The sequence below is a fragment of the Camellia sinensis genome, chromosome 9 (assembly GCF_055761805.1).
Source record: "Camellia sinensis isolate YWXY chromosome 9, ASM5576180v1, whole genome shotgun sequence".
Taxonomy (NCBI): domain Eukaryota; kingdom Viridiplantae; phylum Streptophyta; class Magnoliopsida; order Ericales; family Theaceae; genus Camellia; species Camellia sinensis.
The window spans coordinates 94,365,363-94,388,169 of NC_138969.1; the positions used below are offsets into that span (position 1 = coordinate 94,365,363).

The 22,807-nt window shown below is 38.1% G+C and overlaps 1 protein-coding gene across 7 annotated transcripts in view; it reads right to left on the reverse strand.

The window, feature by feature from the left end:
- Nucleotides 1-22,807, reverse strand: part of PTAC12 (plastid transcriptionally active 12) — a 60,073-nt gene that overhangs the window by 13,333 nt on the left and 23,933 nt on the right. For 2 of the 7 annotated variants that reach the window (XR_014340103.1, XR_014340104.1), the window contains exons 8-12: nt 20,900-20,968; nt 20,368-20,421; nt 20,121-20,222; nt 19,191-19,301; nt 14,458-14,538 (exon numbers count right to left, since the gene is read on the reverse strand). Coding sequence is in view for 1 of the 7 variants with exons in the window: in XM_082887309.1 (XP_082743435.1) it covers nt 19,209-19,301; nt 20,121-20,222; nt 20,368-20,421; nt 20,900-20,968 (318 nt within the window). In the remaining 6 variants the exon portion in view is untranslated. Of the gene's footprint in view, nt 1-8,640; nt 8,899-12,914; nt 12,974-14,457; nt 14,539-19,108; nt 19,302-20,120; nt 20,223-20,367; nt 20,422-20,899; nt 20,969-22,807 lie in introns of those variants that run through there. The other 5 variants (XR_014340101.1, XR_014340105.1, XR_014340102.1 and 2 more) reach the window with 5 other exon arrangements.

Here is a 22,807-nt window from a genome sequence, read left to right on the forward strand (position 1 = left end):
ACAATGACATATAGTTACATGCCCAATGTTCATATCATAGACGCATGACCCCATGATGCAAGAAATCCCCAAGCCTTGACACTGTCAGAATCCACAGATCATCTTGATATGGTTGGAAAAAAAGAGCATTAATGAACCAAGTCCTTGATATTGTAAGTCGATGCCCACCACACTGTTATTTTCCATATTAACCTCAAGACCTGAAATAACCTCAAAATTCTCAACATTGAAAAAAGACTAACACCTTACTCTCCTCCCCTATAGAAAAGAAAGCGGTATCATCTACATACTACAAGTGAGACACAAATCCCCTCCCTACCAATCACAAAATTGTCAACTAATCCTACCTCTCGCTTTGTCGACCATTCTACCCAACACAACTACCACTAGTATAAACAGGAAAGGAAAGATTGGATCTCCCTACCTTAAATCCTCTGGAAGCCTTTAAGGGTTTTCCTAGCTTCCCATTTACTATAACTGACATGTATGTTGACAGACACCCCTAAATCCACCTCTATCTCTCTCCATATCCCTTAAATGCCAATCTATACGATCATATGCTTTCTCAAAATCAACTTTGAAAGTGAGACCTTTCTTCCTTAAACCCCCTATATTCTTCCACCACTTCCTTTGCCACCAAAGCTACATCTAAAATCTATCGACTCTTCACGAACATATCCTCAACTGAACACAGTATCCCCTAAAGATGTCCTTAATCTCTTTGACAAAACCTTCCCCCAAAATATTATAAAGAGAAAAGAGATGGTAACTCTTCACAAATGCATCCTGAACTGAAGACACAGTATCCCTCAAAGATGTCCTTAATCTCTTTGACAAATCCTTCCCCCAAACTACTATAAAGAGAAAAGAAATGTTATGACACAAATAGAGGTCTGTAATACATAATAATCGAGTTCTCTATTTTAAGAATCAAGCATATGAAGGATGCATTGGTACATAAATTAACTACCCCTTTTCATAGAACTCTACAAAGACTTGCATCAAATCCCCCTTCACCACCTCTCAACATTATTGGAAAACTACCATACAATCAAAGACTACCTCTCTAATTTCCATTTCATCAAAAGGTCTTTCAAACCACATTGCACTTGTTTCCTTAATAAGCATCAAATGGTCATTTTCTCCCGCTCTGCTCCACCCTTTTTCCCGTCCCATTGAAGAAGTAGGGTGAGGATGGGTTTTGCTTCCCTGTTCTATACGACCCCCGCCCCAATTAAATTTATTAAATATATTTATATGTATATAATAAATTTAATTTAAAAACTTTTTTACCTTTTCTTAAAATTCTCATTAAGTCTAAATTATTATTTGTAATATACTATATTAACTATAATTTTTATTAATATTTGCATTATTCAACTTACAAAATTAACTTGTCTCTCGCCCGCCACTGCCACCCCCAATTTGCCCTGCCCTCGATAGGATACGGGGCGGGGGCAGATTACTACAAACCCGACCCATGACCATCCCTAATCCCTGGTCACAACACCTCCCTTTCAAGTACATATTTGAATAAAAATTAGAAATTTCATAAACAATTTGATCCGCTCTTTCGACAGCTACACCATAACTCAACTCAAGTCTTTTGATGAACTTCTTTTTCCCTTCCCTTCCACAGTCCTACGAAAAAACATTGAATTGATGTTAACCTCCATCCATTTTTATTTTACCTTTTGAGGCCAAAAAAATGTTGTTCCCACAATTTTAATTTTAGCTCCACCCTTTCTATCCTTATTGAGTCATTCAAACCTTCCCAACCTCAATAGCACCCCCTCTCTTCAATTCTACAATTGATATATTTTTTTTTGATAAATAAAAGTAAATATTATTACAAAGACAGCATCAAAGATGGTGCGAACAAATCAAACAGTGTTACCAAAACTCCATCTAGACATATAAAGAATCAATAAACTCAACAAAAGAAATTAAATTCAATGCCCTTTCCCCGACACCAAACTATACAATACCACAAAAAATCTATTCTTCAACCGAAGCAAGAGAACTGTTAACCCTTGAAAAGTCTGACGATTACACTCAACTACACCCAACCACATTAAAAAAAGGCGCATCCCGGCAACACGTACAACACCTAGTAACCAAAATTTGAGAATGTTGAATCAAATTATCCAATGTCAAAATCCTATCTCACAGAGTCATCCACGCAAAAAAATGCCACCTTTAATGGCACACCACCAACCCACACACTCCACATGAAAAAGAAACATTCATAAGACCCACCTGAGCATGATGGAAAGATGACACAGAGAAACCCCTCTAGTACCCTTACAACACCACATCAGCTCATCCTCACCCCAAACACCACACAACAAAGCCAAAAAATTCACCAGTTGATCAACCTCCCAATTAAACACCTCCCTTCAAAACCTAACATCCCACAGAACACCAACCTCACTTCCTTGGAACACCAACTTCCCCACCCGGACCTGTACTTTACCACCACAATCTGACGTCAAAGCCGGTCCATTTCCCCACAAACTTCCACAACCACTTCCCCAATAACGCCCTATGGAAGACCATCAACCTCCTCAACCCCATACCAACCCCTTCTTTCGGACTACACACCCTAATCGAAGCCACCAAATGGAATTTAAATTCAGCACCCAAACCACCCCAAAGGAAATCTCGTTGTAACTTCTCCAAACAATAAGCAAACAAAACTGAAATAACATATATCGACATAAAATACATATTAATACTCCCAAACGTACTCTTTATCAACGTCAACTTCCCCCCTTTTGACAAATGTTCACACTCACCCCGCCATTTGTCATTGTACCCGTTACCACCACATCCAACACTATCGTTTCCTTAAAGGTAGATCCCAGTGGTATCTAATTTTGCCAAATTTACTCAAAGACCTGAGACCGCCTCAAAACACAAAAGAACATAGTGAAGATTTCCCTACTATCTCGCCTTGACACCACAAAAAATCAGAGCATTGTTCGCATACAAAAGATGGGAGACAACCAAAGGCTCTTCCCCCTCCATTCCTACTTTAAAACCTTCCAACAAACCCCCTTGAACTGCTCTAGATAACATCTTGCTCAATGCCTCCATAACAAGAATAAAAAGCCAAGGTGAGAAAGGGTCGCCTTGACACAGACCACAACAAGTGTGAAAGAAACCCGTTGGAGTCCCATTCACCAACACCGACATTCGAACCGTAGTAATACAAAATCGTAACCACCTAAATCGCTGCCCACCAAAAACCATTTTCTTCAACACGTAAAACAAAAAATCTCAATACACATTATCATAGGCCTTCTCAATATCTTACTTACATAACTCCTGGTTGTCCTTCCCAGATGCAAGAATCAATACATTCATTAGCCACCAAAACTGTATCCAAAATCTGACAGCCTACCACAAAAGTATTCTGAGACTCTAAAATTATCGCCTGAAGGGTACCTTTTAATCTCCTTGCCAAAACCTTGGCCAAAAACTTAAACACAATCCCTAGCAAGCTAATCGGCTAGAAATCACGAATATCCTCACCTCTCCTTTCTTAGAGATCAAAGCAATAAATTTCAGATTGAGACTTCTCAGAAAACCAAGTCTCAAAGAACTATCTGAGCATTGCCATAGCATGTCCCTTGACCACCGCCCTAAGAATGTTGGAAAAAAGCCATAGTAAAGTCGTCTGGACCTAGAGCTTTGTCCCCCATTAAGCTCGCACAAAGCCTGATATTCGATCAAAAACCACACCCTCAAGGCCTGGCCGCCACTCTCCCCTACCACTTTGATAAAGTCGCCTATAAACCTCTGTTATGTTGACACTAATATCTACCTCGATAATCAACTTTGCTTATCCACCTGTATCTCTCCAATCTAATTGACCCTCTTACATGCATTAGCCATACGATGGAAGAACTTCATATTTCGATCCCCTTACTTCAACAACAAACATCTTGAGGGCTACTGAAAACTAATTCCCTCCATCTGAGCAATGGAACAGAACTCTTCCTTTGCCTTCTCCCTCTACCGAACATCCTCTGCCAACACCCTCCTAATCATCTATATTCTAGATCACTGCCAGAACCGCCCCCTTCTGAATCTCTATACAACCAAAAACTGCTTTATTCCACTGCTTCAAATCTTCCTTCAGCAATTTCAGCTTCCTGACCAACCTACAACTAGGCGAGCCAAACACCACATAACCATTCCACTAACCCCAAACAACTCCCAAAAAATCGTCAACTTTAAACCACATTCTCAAACCGAAACGGCGTCAGACCGCAACGTATAACCCCCTATCAAGCAAAATAGGCCAATGATCTAATGTTGAACGGGGCAACCTGAGTTGAAAATTTGGAAAGTGTTTTTCCCAATCTCCAGTCACCACAAAGCAATCTAAACAAGACTGAGCTTGTCCCTTGGACCAAGTAAAGCAACCCCCTTGCAACGGCAAATCAATCAACTGAAAGTCATCAACTCCTCTGGAAAACACTCACCGAACACACCAATCTATGGCCACCCTCCTTTTCCATCGAGAATCAAACATTAAAATCCCCCTTCCACCCGCGCACACACACCCCAAGGAACCCCCCACCAAAACACAACACATTCCAACTCTTCTCAAAAAGCAGCACACTCATAACTCGTACTCGAGTCGTACACCCTAGTATGAACCCACTGAAAATCATCCTCCAAACACCCAAAAGAAAAGGATACCTAGAACCCACCCACTCCACATCCTACTTAACCGCCATTCTCATATCCCAACACAAAAGTGATCCCCCTGCTGTTCCCATAGCCGGAAGACAAGTCCACTCCACAAATCTACTAGGTCTTAATTGTCTTATCACCTCACTACCTAACTCCTCCATCTCAGTTTCTTGTAAACAAACAACCTCCGATCTAGCTGCCCTTAACACAGACTTCATCACCACCCAACGCATTTGATCATTCAACCCACAGATTCCAAGAACAAATCTTTAATCTCATTGTAATAAAAGTTGACCACCATGACCCTTACGTCTTCCCCCACCACCTAGATGATGCTAATAATTAATTAAGCACTCAAGTTTTCGAAGTTCTTGTATCCCTTTCTTTTGCTCGACCTCCCTCCTCCAAGATGCCTCAATTGTCGAAAACAAGCATACTGCTTCCTCCTCGTGACCCTCAAAAGACACTCCCAAAAATCAACTCACGTCAGTGATTCGGCCAAGAAGCACCCAAGCTGACACCTCTGAGTATCGCTGCCCTAAAGATCCTTAGTTCTCTGAAACCAAGACACTAGCACCTTCCAGTAATAGACCTCACCAATAAGGAATTAAACTTCCCCTGAACCTGACCCTGACCCTCAGTCCCAGTCTCAGCCTCAGCCTCAGCCCCTGCCCTCCAACATCACCCAGTTCACTCACCTCATCCTCAACCAAGTCCTCCCAATGTTCTGGCACCCCCGTCTCCCACAGAGGAGTATAACCCAACTCTGTAGTATTTTCCGACGCAATGTCCACCCTCGTTGCCTCCAAAACTATCGTCGACATTGCCCAACAAGCCTCCCTAATCTATAACAATCTTAGGAGCCTGAGAAGACTCGATCTGAAGTCGCGAAACCACCACTGCAAATAGAGTACCGCCTTCCTGTTGACCAACCCTCATCGCATGACCCAACCCACCAACCACAAAAACACCTTGCCTGAGCAACCGCCGAAAAAAACCAAACACCTGCTGAAGAGGCAGGCTTATTCGTCAATTAGCAAGGCCCAAGTCCCCCTTATCCAGTCGACCAAACCCACTGCTTCGCCCATTATGTAAACCCACCATCTATTGCCCCACACCAGCTCGCTAAATCCCCCATAGGCCTACCCCCTTTCAGCCTAACCCAACTGCTACACCAAGAGGCCTAATTAGATTTGGCCCCTCTAAATGGCCCAAACCCCTCCCTCAACCGAAGTCCAAACCCGTCACATTAGCCCTCTATCCTAACGGCTCTCTCTGCACAACCGTCTTCCAAGATCACCCATTGCCCCGACGATCTTGCCGACAACCCCGCCTAGAAGCTAAAGACATCTCCATTCCATTCCTTCATTGTATCCTTGATAAGTTTCAATTTCTTCATAAACTTAAAACCTTTCCATCCTTGACACTTGTTGCTAGTCCACCAATTCTTAAAATTATCTTTCAATGAGTGATGCTTAAAAAAAAACTACACCCAATTAGGTCACATTAATGTGTGTTTGGGAGTTGAGCCCCCATTTGAAAGGGCAACGCTCAAATACCACCGAACAATGATCGGAAACTAATCTTCAGAGTGCCACCTGTCTCAAGTTTGGGTTAAACTCTTCCCATCCCAAAGAAAATAAAAACCAACCCAATCTACAACATACTAGATTTTCCTTGAGGTTAGACCAAGTAAACCAAGAATTAAACAAAGGAGGATCAACCAAACGAATCAAAATCCCTCACACCTCCATTAGTTAAAGTCCCATTGAACTTCTCTAAGGCCAATCTAGCCATATTAAAATCTCCTCCAATACCCTAACTTGGAAAACACAACCCATCAAGACCAAATAACTCCTCCCACCTTCTTGAAAAACTTCCATAGAAAACCCGTCTACCTTAGATTCTCAGTTTTTTGGTTTGGAATCTAGTCCAAATAAAGTTAACCAATAGCCTATATACTTCACTCGCAATTAAGCGTGTTTACTTGCAAAGTTCCTTATTTTGAAATCCAAATCGATACTATTTTTTTGAATTAGAACATCATATACAAAAAACATTCTAAACAAGATTTATCTTCTTTTTCTAATTCTACTTATCTGTTTCCACTTGTTCAAATATCAAACCTAAAAGATATACACACCAAAACCTGACATACTCATAATTATACACAACATTCCTTAGAGTTGTAATCATAGTCATATCATATATCAATGGATACAAACTTCTATGAGTTATCAAGGCAAGAGATAAAAGGTTGGTGGGTCCAAGACTTTTCTTTTCTAATTCAATCAAGTAGATATTAGACGGACCAATAAGACCACAGTGGGTATTGATCCTTCTATCAGCTATCCCGAGAATTGCGGGCACTTCACTCAAATGTGTATAGATCGTTTTTCGACGTGGCAAATGGGACTGTGGGAAGAGTCGGCGGTCAATTCCGGCAAAATTTGTTCGTGGGTACGAGAAGCAGAGGGCAAAAATAACAAAGCTAAGGTGTCTGAACATAGGGTTAACAGAGGTAATCGATCCTGTAGAAGTGTTCAGATAAAAGATTTGGTGTTTTTTATTAAAAAAAATGGGAGTAGTAAGCAGCTAGTATCGGACTTCCCTTGCGTACCAGAGGTCAACAACACCGACGGCCAGTGGATATAAGCGTAGTTACCATGGTTGTGCACCTTTTAAGGCGGCATACATTCGCAGACGGTACGTTCAGAATATTCCCCAATATATTAAAAAGACTAAGAGGAGAGTAAGAAAGTTACAAATGTACGATGAACAATTAAGGGAAGTTAAATTTAATAATAAATATGTGGCAAGATTACTGAATGATATTGAGTTGGGTAGTAAAAGATGTGACGGTCAATCAGACAAGATCGTGGTTGAAAGTATAAAATTAATTGGGAATGCTCCATTAGGACAAGAGACTAGAGGAAGCTGTGATAATACTCCATCAGATTTAGTCCCCACACCTGACAAGATATTTATTGGAGTTTGTGAGAGTAATCTTGAGACCTAGATTGTTGACTCTGACCAGTCCGACAGGTTTTGAATGCTAAAGAAAATGAGATTCAAGCTCGTTGGTGGCAAGAACAAAGAGTATGTTCATCACAAAATAGAGGTTGTGGATCGATTTTTCCCAATTGATGTTTGGACGGACTACAAAGATACGCTGTTGAGAAATATTTGAAGTATTTAAAAGGGTGTGATATATTTAGTGGCTGCTACTATTAGTGGAAACGAATGCAAAATTATGTTAAGGAGTCAAATGTACTTTAAAACTGTTTAAAATTTTAATTTTATGTATTTTTATTTGTAATGTTCAGGTGGACGGAGGTGGACGATATAAAAACTAGTGTTGTTGAAAGTATTTCAACAAGTGATTTCAGTTGTATTGAACTTGTTTTGCCTAATTTATTTTCTCATTTGAGATTGAGATATAAACAAAAACATTTACTCTGACCAACCCCCTGGCATTGGGTGCGCAAAGGGGGAAATATTTTATCAATATTTTATCAACCTTAACACTCTTTTGTTTATATCTCAATCACAAATGAGAAAATAAATTAGCAAAGTAAGTTTAATACAACTAAAATAACCTGCTAAAACACCTTCAACACCACCAATTTTTATATCGTCCACCTCCATCCACCTGAACATTACAGATAAAAATACATAAAATTAAATAATCATGCTTGGTAACCATGACTGGTCTGGTTATAATGACAAACTTTAGTGCAGGTTACCTTCCCCATATGAAATCCATTTCTACTATAAACAAAACAGATAGTGAATATTATCTTTATCACCTAAGCTTCTTTCATGATAGTAAAGCTTCTTAAAAAGCATATTTAGTAAAAAAAACAATTCTAAGGCAGGACCCTTGTAACGCCCTCAAAATAACAACATTAAACCCATCAGATAAGACATGCATTTACATATAAACTAACCACATTCTTTTATTCAACAGAGTTCCATTACATAAGTATTACATGTTAACATCAAAACAAAATGCCCTACGGGCTTACAGCTTTCCAAGTTAACACTTGATTACAACAAAAGAGTACTAACTCGTTTACACATTAAGCCCTTGGCTTGAAGTTACATGTAATACATCAAAAGTTAAGCGACAAAAGTATGTCCGCCTCTAGCCTCCCAGCTATGTCCTTGGAGGTGGCATGCTACCTGTACCTGAAAATGATATTCCCATATAGGGTGAGCCACAACCCAGTAGAAATACACTAAACCAACCATGAACAATGACTAAAAGATTAGCAATTGATAGATGGCTAACACAGATACATTCACATAAATTACACATTTATGTCATACAACTTATGAGTCTAAGTTACCTTTCATTTTCCCTTTTTCAACAGATAAGCATGCTAGCTCTATCATCATTTCCACAGATATGTATAAAAACAATATCCACATTCACAGATAAGCATATAAGCTATATCCACATTCTACAACAGATATGTATAACCACAATATCCACAGATAAGCATATAAGCTATATCCACACTTCACAAAGATAAGCATATGAGCTCTATCTTCACTTCTCTAGACAAGCATATGAGCTGTATCTACGGAGTTCATCCCCTATCTTCTCCCAACACTATCCGGTTTAGAGGTACATCCCCTATCTTCCCCTAAACCGCGGAGTACATCCCCCATCTCCTCCTCTACACATAACGTATATAAACACATTGGTTCTATATACAATCACTCAATACATACAGTTAATGTATTCTATCAACCGTCAAGTTCCATGACACATTCCATTGATTAGTTTCCGTTTGCCTAATCATCATGCATTGTCTACAACAATCACGACTATCCTCCACCGATAGCCCAAAGCAGTTATTTCTAAACAGAAAATAAATGCACAAATGGATATTCAATCAACATTTCATTTCCTCATTTCTCACCATTAATTATCCCAATTAATCAAACAATGTAATTAGGCCATTTTCCATAATTACCATTTCAACCCTTAGGTCCCATTTTCATCAATGATTTAACATCAATTCCATTTCTCTATGCCAAACATGCATCTAGGTTTATTATGAATAAAACCCCAACTTTTGTAAAATTGCACAAAAGCCCCAAACTTTCACAAAATTACCAAGCCAAGCCCAACATCTCAAAATACCAAAATTTAAAGACAAAATCCATAGAGAGGAGTAGGGTATCCCTACCTCGAAGTTTGAGCCAAAAAGGAGACGAAGACTCGAAGATCAACTTGCTCCAAATCCAAACTTTTTTAGATTAAATCAAAACTCTCAACGCCCTCTATCTTTTTAACAAAGGCTCTAGGCTAGATTCACACTCTAGGGAGATCGAATCTTAGAGAGGGTGTAAGGTTAGAGAGAGAGAGTCTCGGATTTAGGGTTTGATCAAAAAAAGAAGTGAAAAAGTGAAGTTCAAAATCGCTACTGTCCGCTGATATAAAACACGCTCGCTCGAGCGAAGACTTGGTCGCTCGAGCGACCAGACACAGAAAACTCTCGCTCGAGCCAAGAAGTTCTCGATCGAGCGAAGAAAAACCCAGACCGCTCGAGCGAAGGAAGCTCGCTCGAGCCAAGAAAGACAACTCTCAGGTCCAGAACCAGACGCAAACACTCGCTCGAGCGAAGCCACCCTGGCTCGACCCACCAGACACGAACCTCACTCTCGCTCGAGCGACAAACTCTTCGCTCGAGCGAAGGTCCAAAAATCTGGGCAGCAACACTAGGCTCCCAAACACAACCAACCTGTAACAAACCTGCCCAACACATCTTATAACTCAATATACAAAGTAAAGAGGATGCAAACTAGATAATAAACAACTACCAACATCTACGGACACATGTCCGGATCACTGTACAACAAGGGTAAACCCGGGATCGCTATAACCCTCCACTCCCCCAACTTCTCCTTCGCGTGAAAAATTGCCGTACTCATTATGCCAGAAACTAATTGAAGAGAATGGAACAGGGTCAAGGCGAACAATTGGAAATAAAGGAGTTACACCCCTACCAGTGCTGAGGAGGTAATCCCTCTTTCTAATGCCTTAAAAGAAACAGAGTGGAATAATTCTGAAGTTGTGAACAAAATTAGTAAAGCTTCAGGAAAAGGTCAACTATCAAAACTCAAGTGTTGCATTTCCCACAATGTAAATTTTGGGGCAAACACATGGGGTTTCCACCTTACATACTTCAGGAACTCTAAAAAACTACTTCTACCACTTCATAAAATAGTCTATGATACACCTCAGCATGGAGAACTAGAATCGTTTCATCGGTAGGTGGGGAGCAATTCTCATCCAGTTTCTCACTACAGCAATTCCAAGTTAGTAGATCAATTTTCTTACAAAAAGCAGTCCTCAGAAAATTTTGTTCTTTAGATGATGAGAGGGGGAACACAGTTCACCTCCTAATTGGAAGAACACTCTTAGGAAAGAGTAATGAGGGTTTTGGTATTCACAAGTCCAGGAAACAACCTTGCCTATCTTTACTGTTGACAAGTCTTAAACAGAATAAGCCATTATCCATTAAAGTTACAGCTGCCAAATATAACTATAATATCAAGTTGTGGAATTGCAAGGGAAAGAATCTATACAAATGTATGTATATATATTTCTAATGGACTACTTTAAAATTCTATGCCTTCAAATAAAGACGTCAAGTGTAGAATGGGTAATAGCACCCTTGTAGGACTGGTGACTTGGTAAAAAGGCCCCTAGCCAATAAATTGCCTCACCGAATCAGCTCCAATGAAAATAGTCTCAGCTATTCTAGACTTAACCCCTCCCACAAACATTGCACCTTCTGACTTTAGCATTTGGTATAGAACCTCCTAAGTAGAGTATTCAAAAGTAGCCTATGACCAGGCCACCATCCCAAAAAATCCATGTAAGGAATATACACTTAAGATTGCACTTGGATATTAAAAATTTTTCGAAAATGCAAGTGTAAATTAAAATGACACGCCGTTTTGTTTCTAACAAATATAAGATACCCCCTCCCTTCTAAGAAATATCCTTGACACCACTTTGGTTGACAACATGCAAAGACACCCCAATGGCCCAATGTTAATGGTCCATTAATGAAATTATTGGAAAAATGGTGATTTCATCATTCTGATAGTTTAAACTTCCAAACTTGCCCCTACTACATATGTAAGATACATTTTTAGACGACAAAAAAAAAAGCATGTTAGATGAATATAGAAACATGATTATTTCATAGGTTATGTGCGTATTTAGGAACTTGAAATGCCAAGATTTGACATTAATCATTCAAGAAAAATACCTCAAATTTAAATTTGAAAGTCTAGCTATGGATTTCAAGTTTGAATTATATAACTTTATCATGATGGATTTGAAATAACTATATAAAAGTAGTTACTTGAAATCATGCCAAGGATTCGTAGCTACAAGGATTCTACTAAAATATCTTCTATCTTGATTTATCCACATCTAAAATAAATAACTCTCCAATATTTTAAAAAAAAATTAACCTCAAATCCCTCGATTTGAAATCTACATCCATCCAAACGAACAATTAGTATTGCAATGCAAAATTTTTAAGCACAGTTTGAGTTTCATTTCTCTCAAAATAAATAAATAAATATATAAATAATTACATTTACTTATGTTAAACATACATTTTAATTCACATCCAACAAACTAAAATGAAAATATAGTAATACTAAATGAAGCAATCCCACTTTGCCACATCAACAAGAATAAAATAGACTAAATTTAGGAGCTATAATAAAGCTAAATCAATATTAGCAAGAAAAAGAAATAAATGCTTTGGAAGATAAGATCCCTTTTTTTTCTTGTTTTTCTCTCTTTCTTTCTTTGCTCGTTGCATCATCATGAGATGAAGAAAAATTTATTTAGTCATATCTCATCATGGTAATGATTCATCAACCTACTAGTTATTTTTATGAAGCACAAACAAGAGAATTTATCTTGTATGGTGAAGAACTACTAAAACTAAATGAAATCCTCACAAGGGTTTACGTAAAAAGAATGGATAAACCTTTATGGTTCACCTTAACCTCCACAAGAAGATGGTTTATTCAATAATTCATGCATAAGGGTAAGGAACTTTGGATGAACTAATACAAATAGGTGCAAGCCTTGAGCCTTTCCATCTGTGGCATAGGCTGGAAACTAATATTACAGGAGCTTAAAGAGAGTAATGAATACCCTGTTGATTGCTTCCGCTTGGCCCACTACAACCATAGATTATTGGTCTACTAGTTCAGCACTCTAGGAAGTAAGTGAAAGTTGGTCAACAGCAACAGGATAAAAAAAAATGTTTTGTTAGTATCATATATGTGGTAGTGTGTACTAGAACTAAATTTCAGAGATATATAATATACTTTAATTTATGACTATCACTGTTATCAAGCAAATTCTACCTTTTGTCAAAACAACATACAAGCATCTTTTGTGATCTGAGATGCAAGTCAAGTGAGGTCATTCTACAAATTCTTAGAGATTGCCCTTGAAGCCGAATACGTTAAGGTGGCAATTGTAGGGCAAATAAGTCAACCAAATTAGCAAAATTTATTAAATACACATACAAAAAATACCATTAATTCCTAGATTCATTCAATGCCCCCTAAATTATTGGCTTGTATGGAAGGAATACTAATTAGCAAGATTTTGAATTCTTATCTTCATTTGATGTCACTTCTTTGACGATTCTAACCTTACAAAAGGAATCAATGAGAACTTTAAATTCCTTGTCCTAATCATGATAGAAGCGTACCAAATTAGAGAAATGAAATTTTGGTCCCCCAATTTCATTTAGAAGTGTTTCAATTTAGAAATGAAATGTTGCTAATCATGATAGAAGTGTTTAAATTTAGTCCCCCAATTTTGGTCCCCAAAGTATGAGCCTTGTAACATTTTGATTCCCAATGTTTAAATTGTGTCAATTTGGACCCCAATGTTTAAAAGTGTTTCAATTTGGTCCCCAATGTTGAAATTGTGTCAATTTGGTTTCCAATGTATAAAAAGTATTTAAAACCAAATTGAAACACTTTTATACATTGAGGATCAAATTGACAATTTAGCCTAGTTTGGGAAGATTGAAAAAAGACAAAAAGTCAAAAAGTCACTATCCTATTTAAGTCACATCATCTTATTTAAGTCACATCACCTCTCTAACACATCACTTCAAATCCAACCCAAACCTAACCCATATTTCATAAAAAGTCAAAAAGTACACTTATTTAGTCTTCCCAAACTAGGTCTAAATACTGAGGACCAAAATGACACAAGGCTCATATTTTGAGGGGGTAGGCAGAACTTGATAACAATTAAGGTGTTACTTTCTGCTAATTTCAAACCAAGAGGAAGGACCTTTTGTTAGCCAATAGGCTTTGAGAGACTTCCTTAATGAGGATTTATCTTATTCCAAAGCCAATGTGATATGTAGATTATAAGTAATTGACTACACAGTTTCACTCAATAAAACCCTGTCCAACTACCAAGAGTTGGCTACATGAATCTTGTTTCGTCATCCTGCCCAATGAAGACTCAAGAGTCGTAATTTAATTCAAAGAAAAATAAGCTATGTTGAAACAAACCAATAGTAATGGAGGATAGGGGGTTGGGGCCACGGAAAATTATGACTCCATGCTATTTTAAGTAATTATCATCGAAATTAGCATTTTGGCCTCCCAAAATCTACATAATTTTACTTTGGCCCCTCCAAAATCTAAATAATTTTACCTTGGCCCTACCTTTGCAAAATTTATGAGACCACGACTGATTGATAAAATCTCCTCTTTTACATCCGCATGCCCCCAGCCTCCAAGGTGTGGCTGATACAAAGTTAAAATGGAAAATATTCATATATATTGAAATATTGAAATGCAAAAGCTGCAGCAGTGCAATATAAATGGGTAAAAGCCAAAACCCTAAAAGCCTAATTACAGAAGAAAGACTAACAACCCTTAATGAAACTCTAAAAGCCTAATTACAAAAGAAAGATTAAACTACCCTTAATGACAAACTAAATAACAAAGACATGAACATAACATATTTCACACACACCCTCAAACTGAGGATGCGAGTGTAGAGAGCATCAAAAGTTTGCTAAGAAGAAAACGAAATAGGGCAATAGTGTGTGTCTTCATAAGAAATCGGCCAACTGGAGAGATGATAAAACAAAAGGGAGAAGTGCCAACCAGAAAATGGTGCCAAACAAAATGACAATCGATGCCAATGTGCTTCTTACGCTCATGAAAAACCGAATATGGGCAATCTAAACAGCACTTTGATTGTCACAATACAATGGATTCGGTGAAGACAGAGAAACTCCCATATCAAAAAGAAGCCAGTGAAGCCAAACCACTTTAGAAGTAGCATGAGCCATGGCATGCTACTCAGCTTCAGCAGTGGAGCTAGCAACCACAAATTGTTTCTTACTTTTCCAAGAGATGAAAGAATCTCCAAGAAAAACACAGAAACCATATGCAGACTTGCAATTAGAGATATCACCAACCCAATCAGCATCAACATAGGCACGAAGAGTCAAATTTGAAGAGGAATACAATACGAAGCATTGCAATAAGGTACCCCAAATGTAGTGAAGAGCACGTAACAAGGCAGCCCAATGGGTGGAATGAGGAGCAAAAACAAATTGGCTGAGAATGTGCACAATATAAGAGAGATCCAGATGAGTCACACTAAGGTAAACAAGACAATTCAGATCATGACAGTAACCCAATTCGGATCATGACAAGCTTCTTTGTAGGACCTAGGCTCATAATAAGTATGCAAACAAGAAAGAAAAGAACAATAGAAGGAGAGAAACATGTATTGGTAAAACCAAGTTTCACCAGAGGATGAAGATCTCGAGTTGGATAGCGAGATGCAAGAAGAGCGAGATCCAGAGAGACAATTGGAGAAGCAGTAGAGATAGATGAAGAGAAGCTTGGACATGTTTTGCGATGCTTGTAAACAAGAAGAGCAGCAAGCGAAGGATCTGGAGCATTGGCAAGAGGCAAAGTGGACATCTTAAGGTCAAAAACAAACTCATCTTGGGGTACATCGGGAGGAAACGGTTCAATATAAACCAATTCATCCTTAGCAATAGGAGCAAGAGTGGAAGGAAGGGTGAAGGTAATTTCTCTAGAAAGGTGACATGTCAAGACACAAAGCTTTTTGGTCATAAGATCATACCAATGGTAACCCTTTTGATGAATCCTATATTCCAAGAAAACACACAAGGCACATCGGGAGTTAAGCTTGGAATGGTCACGTTTAGGAAGAGGAACAAACCAGGTAGAACCAAATACATGAAGAGAATAATATGAATCTCACCAAAAACCTCTAATATGGAGAAGCACCAAATAGAAGAGGGGTAGACACGTGATTAAGAAGATAAGCAGCAATAAGCACAGATTCCGCTCAGAAGATGGAAAGGATAGAAGAAGGAATCGAGTAGTGTCAAGGAGATGACGATGTTTCCTTTCACAACCCGACCATTCTGTGCAGGAGTATCAGAACAAGATGATTGATGAATGGTACCATACGTAGCTAAGAACCTAGGAAACTAAGTAAAAATTTAACGGCGGTAGAGAATTGGATGTTAACCATGGAGTGAAAATTATAGTAAATCTTATAAAAATCAAATTTTCGGGTCATTAAGTAAACCCATGAAAATTGACCATAGACATCCACAAAAGAAACATAATACTAAGAATCACCCTTTGTAATACTAGGGAAAGTTCCCCACAAATTGGTATGTACCAATTGAAAAGGGACTGAAAAAATACTGATCAAAAAAGGAAATAACATATGAAATCTTAACCAGAGTTTTAAAAGACTTTCCTGAGGCTCGTCTCGATGCTCGCCTCGCCTTGAGGCTAAGGTAAAACGCATGAAGGCTTTGATTTTTAGGCATTACTCCCCAAAGGCTTGCGCATCACAGTTTGAGACATGCACCTTAAGTGCACTTTGTACGCTTTTTGCACATAAGCATGTGAGGAGTACGTACATGCAGAGGTTGCCTTGGACTTTTGTTAAACTTAGTCTATTAGATTGTTTAAACATAAAAAATAAAAATCCCTTTTTGCAACTATATTCTACAGGAAAAATTAAGTAAATGATCAATCAAGAAAAAACACAGTTAATGGTCAAGTGAGAAGCTCAATCACTAAAGTCAAGAATATCAATTTCACTTTCAGTAAAGGAAAACTTCCTTTTATGCAGTAAAATGTTCAAGGCCATAAGGAGAAAAGTATTTACACCTTTATATTTAATTCTTTTTTCTTTTTTTACTATTTTAAAATATTTAGGTGTCGTTTTGTAACACTTACGTTTTCAGTTTTCTATTTATATTTACAAAAATTTAAAAAACCCAAATCAAAACTTGTTTGGTAAATTTTTGATTTATAAAGCAGTAGTCTCAATTTATAAATTTGGCCAAAAAAATGTAAACTCAAAAAAAGTGTTTCAATTTTGAGTTTTCAGTTTTTTTTTTTTTTTTTTTTTACTACCCAACACTAGCTATTACCCGCTACCATTTTCCACCACCGTCTTCCGCCACCACCACCCACCCCCCACCACCAGCTGCCACCACCACTCACCACCCACCTGCCACCACTACCCACCACCCGCCACCACCACCCACCCGCCGCCACCTACCCCTCGCCACCACCACCACCACCACCACCCACCTGCCATCTAGCCGCCACCACCATCCACTGCCCGCCACCACCACTCAGCACCCACCTACCACCACCCGCCACTCACCACCACCAGCCACCTGCCACTCACCCACTACCACCACCCACCACCTACCCGACCACCACCACCCACCACCTACCTGTCACCACCACCCACCACCCACCACCACCACTACCCACTTGCTACCACCCGCCACCGTCACCCACCCACCCACCCACCACCACCACCACCACCACCACCCGCCATCTGCCACCCACCTGTCACCACCACCCACTCGTTACCATCCACCCACCACTCGCCACCGTCACCCACCCACCATTACCACCCATCCGCCACCACCACCCGCCATCCGCCACCCACCTGCCACCACCACCCGCCACCACCATCACCCACCACCCGCCACTGTCACCCACCCACCCACTACCACCACCACCCGCTACCGTCACCCACCACCACCCGCCACCGTCACCCACTCACCCGTCACCACCACCCACCACCAGCCACTACCCACTCGCTACCACCCACCACCAGCCACCGTCACCCACCCACCCCCAACCCGCCACCCACCGTCACCACTTTCCACCACCGTCTTCTGCCGCCACTTGCCACCACTTGTCATTTCTCACTCTTTTTTATATTTTTAAATTTTTTTAAACATTTTGTCAATTACGAAACGCGTTTGTAGTTTATGTTTTTCAAAAAATAAACAAAAACCAGTTTATAAAATTTTTGTAAATATAAATTGAAAACATAATTATTACCAAACAGACCCTTAATTTATTCACTAAATATTAAAATTTGAAATTTGAAATTTGAAATGCTTTCGCCTCAATGCCCTGAAGCTTACGCCTCATCTCATGAGGGGTAAAATGCCTCGAGGTACGCATTCGCCTTTAGAAAATTTGATCTTGACACAAGCCCACTATTGGAAATTGGATCGGATATGACCCAATACATACCCCACGGAGCATCCACATGGGTTACTTGATAATTCCAATATATTTAAATAAAGATAAATGAAGAAGTATCATCAAGAGATAAGGTGATAATTATTTACACCACATCTTATCTTATAGGAGAGAATCGCTATATAACAAGTTCTCTCTCTGTTTGTTCCCTCCAAGGTTACCATCGCAATATCTTTGAATTTGGAGTGTGGCTAGTAAAAGAGAATCTAGTAGCCTCTTTGATTCACGAAGTATGCACGGAGACCTAGATGGCAAGAGGAGGCTTGTAATTCAAGGTTTTGAATCCAAATCTATGGGGTGATTTCTTTCACTAAAGGTAACCCAAATACCCAACTTTTATTAACACCCACTATCTTAGAAATGCCTTTTTTGATCATTAAGCTTGTACAACTCCAATATCTATCACTTGGCCACAAGTAACTTGACTAAACCTTTGTTAGAAACTATCGAGGAAGGCCTAATGCTGGCATTTAGGCAAAATATATATATATATATATAAAATAGATTAGATCAAGTTTCAATAAGAGATTTGTAATATGCATTTAGTAAGCCAGCCTCTTTGCCCCAGTTAGCAACTCATTTGGAATAGAGCAAGCTGTTGACAGCTAAAATTTCATGTAAAAAGCTGGACAAGGACAACCAATCTACTGTCTTCCTATCCCCTTCTAGATGTTTTTATTTTATTTTTTTTAAAAAAAAAAAAATATTCATAGATTTCTGCTTCACTCACTAGTTTTCAGAGTTCAATCATATACATGTATGCATCTGGTTTGCTTTGCAACCTCTGCCCGCCTAGCTTGAGTTTCACTTACCTCCAAATCCAGGAAATATTACTCCTCATCGAAATCTAGGAGAAAATCAGTTAGGTTCTCTGAATCATTGATAGCTTCATCTAGAGACATGTTTTCCTTCTTAGCTTTACCCTGCATGTAAGAGAGGACAAAATACATGTAGTTCCTTGACATGCATAAATTAATTTGGCAAGAACAAATATAAGAAGGATTTTTTTAAGTGGTCCATAGAGTAAAGAGAATCTGCCATTTCTATCTGTAGTTTAGGAGGCATTAATGGTTGGAAAATATACTTAGCCAGACACAAAATTACATTTGTTTCAAATATTTTCATACAATCATGATTTTGATTCAGTGATATTGAGTTGACATAGATATTTTAGTGTAGTACAATGAAGTTTTTTCCTATTCTAACTTTCTTATATCCATAAATAGTTCTTTGCATCCATATGCCTGTACTATATGGTAATGTATGAACTACTGTTGACCATAATAAAAAGAAGGGACAAATACAACCAAAAAAAACCAAACCCAAGTTTTTAGCCTTATAACAAAATAAATCTCGAGTTTATAATTTTGTCATTTATACCCAAATCTTTTGATTTGTTTTCAATCTAAACCATTTGCCTATTTTTGTTAAGTAAACCAATGGAAAAATAGTATTTTAATCATTAAACTCAATGTAGATATACACAAAATGTCTAAAATGCCCTTGTCACTGAGTTTTATGACTAAAATACCAATTATTCCATTGATTTTACTTAACGGAAATAGGCAAATGGTTTAGATTCAAAACAAATTAGAAGTTTAGAGTTTAAATTGATAAAATTAAAAATTCAGGGTTTATTTTGTTACAAAGCTTAAACCATGGGGTTTTTTTTTTGCAATTTCCCCTGAAAAGAAAACTGCTTACAACAGAAAGCAATATCTGATTGGCTAGGAATGAATCACCTTTGACTTGCGAAGCTGGGGAGTACTTTTCAAAACACTCCAATTGCGTGTAATTTTCTCCTCTTCGTCAACATCCTCAACCTCGCTATCTTCTACTTCATCCTATTGTCAAGAATATCAAAGAAACATAAACTAAAAAACTAACTCCAGAGTATCGCAACAACATCCAAGAAGAATAAACTGAAAAATTAAGAGACAAAAACCAAAGCTAAGTAATTTGAAGGAGAGATGAGGTAATAAAACTCACATCATTTTCACCAATGTCAACAGCTTGTGCCATTGCTTCATCCATATCTGGCATCTGCTCAAAGATGGGAAAAAGAAAAGAAAATTTTGAAAAACAAGAAAAAGACTACTGATATATTAGAGGTTCCCTGCTCTAATTAGGTTGCACTTTGATCAAGTGAATCTACGGCTTGGTTATACTTCAAGTTAGAGATGAAATTTCTGGGGCACAAAGTTTACATGCTAAGAGTGCTTAGTGCAGACAAGGAAAACCAAGGTGTTTTTCAGTTAATAAATAATATGCCAACAGAAGTCTTTTGCTGTTGGACTATTAGTGTAGACAAGGAAATCCAAGATGTTTTCAACTAATAGAAAATATGTTAACAGCATAAGTTAGACTAAATGCATTAGTGTGAACAAAATACATTACACTAAAGTCAAAAATTAGTCAAAAGTTATAAGAAGGAAAGAAGTAAAAGCTTTTTAAGTATGATGAATATGTCATCATACTCCAGAACATAGGTATGATGTGTTCATAATTCCCATTCCATTACCTCAAGTACTTCAGTCTTCTCCTTGGCCAAGATTTTCTCAAGCTCCTCTCTTGTGATTATTTTGCCATGCTGATCAGACAATTTGTGCCCACCATAAAGAAAAATATGTCAGAACTCAACCATTCAGGCAATTAAGTACTCATACTGCATTTATAAATTGTTTACTAAATGATATCTGACTTTTCCCATCAGGATTCAAATAGTTGTTGAGAGAGAGAGAGACATTTTTAGCATCTGGAATCACTCAATAAGTAGCACCATAGCCAACATAATCCAGCACAGACAGTGCTGATGTCTTTTATGTTGATATTGCTAAGACCATTCCTAATCTAGTTGAGTATCTCCATGCCATCCAATTAGAAGCTGCTAGTCCATTCTGGGTTGCTAAACTTATTTGATGGTGCTTATTTAGACGTGCTGAAAAAAATAAGTTAGTAGTTCGTTTGGTAAAGGTTACTACAAAAGTGCTGAAATGGGGACACATGAAATAGTGCTTCAAAAGTATTTTGCTAGAGACCAAGTTCGAAAGTAGGAATAATTTCATGTGAATACAATTGGGTCCCAAATCCATAATATACTAAGGCCAAGTTTGGCAAGTTGAAAAAAAGACAAAAAGTCAAAAATTACTCAAAAAGTTAAAAAGTTATCACTATTCACCAAAAGTCAAAAATTACGGCTGCACAACTCCCAATATTAATTTTTCCCTGCACACTAATTTATACAATTTTTTAATACACATTTTTCCATAAAAAGTCAAAAAGTTAACCCAAACATCCGTATTTTTTTCCTCAATTTTTTAGTCCAAAAAGACAAAAAGTGCACTTATTTAGGACACCCCAAACAACCCCTAAGAAGCACCTAGAGTCGCTTGCCAAGAAAACTGGCTTTGTGCTTAATTTGATGTAGAAGCACCCTAATCAAATGCCGTTGATGCAAACCACAGAGAGAGCTCAAGAAAAAGTAAATATAAAGAACCCACAAAATTTGGAAGCTCATTGGTCTCAAATAAAAGCCAACTCGGGACTTGCATAGTTGAGTTTAGTATCAATAAGAGTCATATTTTTATGTTAAGTATAATGCCAAAAGTTTTTGTTGTGCTTTATTATGTTTCAAGAATTAAGGTATTTCGGTAATTTTCAGAATTTCTGGAAATGGGTTGTAAGGGTCACCCATGGGTCATGATATGGTTCAATTTATGTATTTGAGTTGTCATTTATTGGTCTTTGGTGTCAAAAGTCTTAGTTTCCAAATAGTAAGTAGAATCTCATAGGGAGAAGTAATTGTCCAATGTCTATATAAAATCATATAATGTTCCTATTAGAATAGAGAATATTTTCTGGATAATTTTGTTAAGCTTTTGAAGCTTTCTTTAATGAATTGTGTAATGCCCTAGGTGTAATGCCTAAGGCCCCTATGAGTGATTCCTAAAGTTTTCTTCTTCTCTCCTTCCTTCTTTCTTGAATTTCCGCACTTGAAAAACAAAGGGAGATTGCTATTAACCCCCACATAATTACTTAGGACCCCCTACATGTTCAATTTTTTTAAAATACAACTTTATCCTCAAATAAAATTATTGAAAAGAACAGTACTTTTAATACGCACACCCACTGTTCCCACCATTCTAAAGCAACAACTAATTCATTGTTAAGCGCCCACTACAACACTCACCATCTTCAACACACAGCCATCTCACTTTTCTAATTCATCTTCTTATCTTCTTCACTCACAAACTATTGTTGCACGATTTACAACTCCATTTCGTAGCATAACTGAACAATGGATCATGAAATAATTAGCACAAAAGAGATAGGCCAAGTGGTACGTTTTTGGAACAAATCTCGTCTTTCGTTTAAGTTATGTTCATGTTTTGTCCGGTGCTGAATCGTCGAACAAAATTAGATCGGTCAG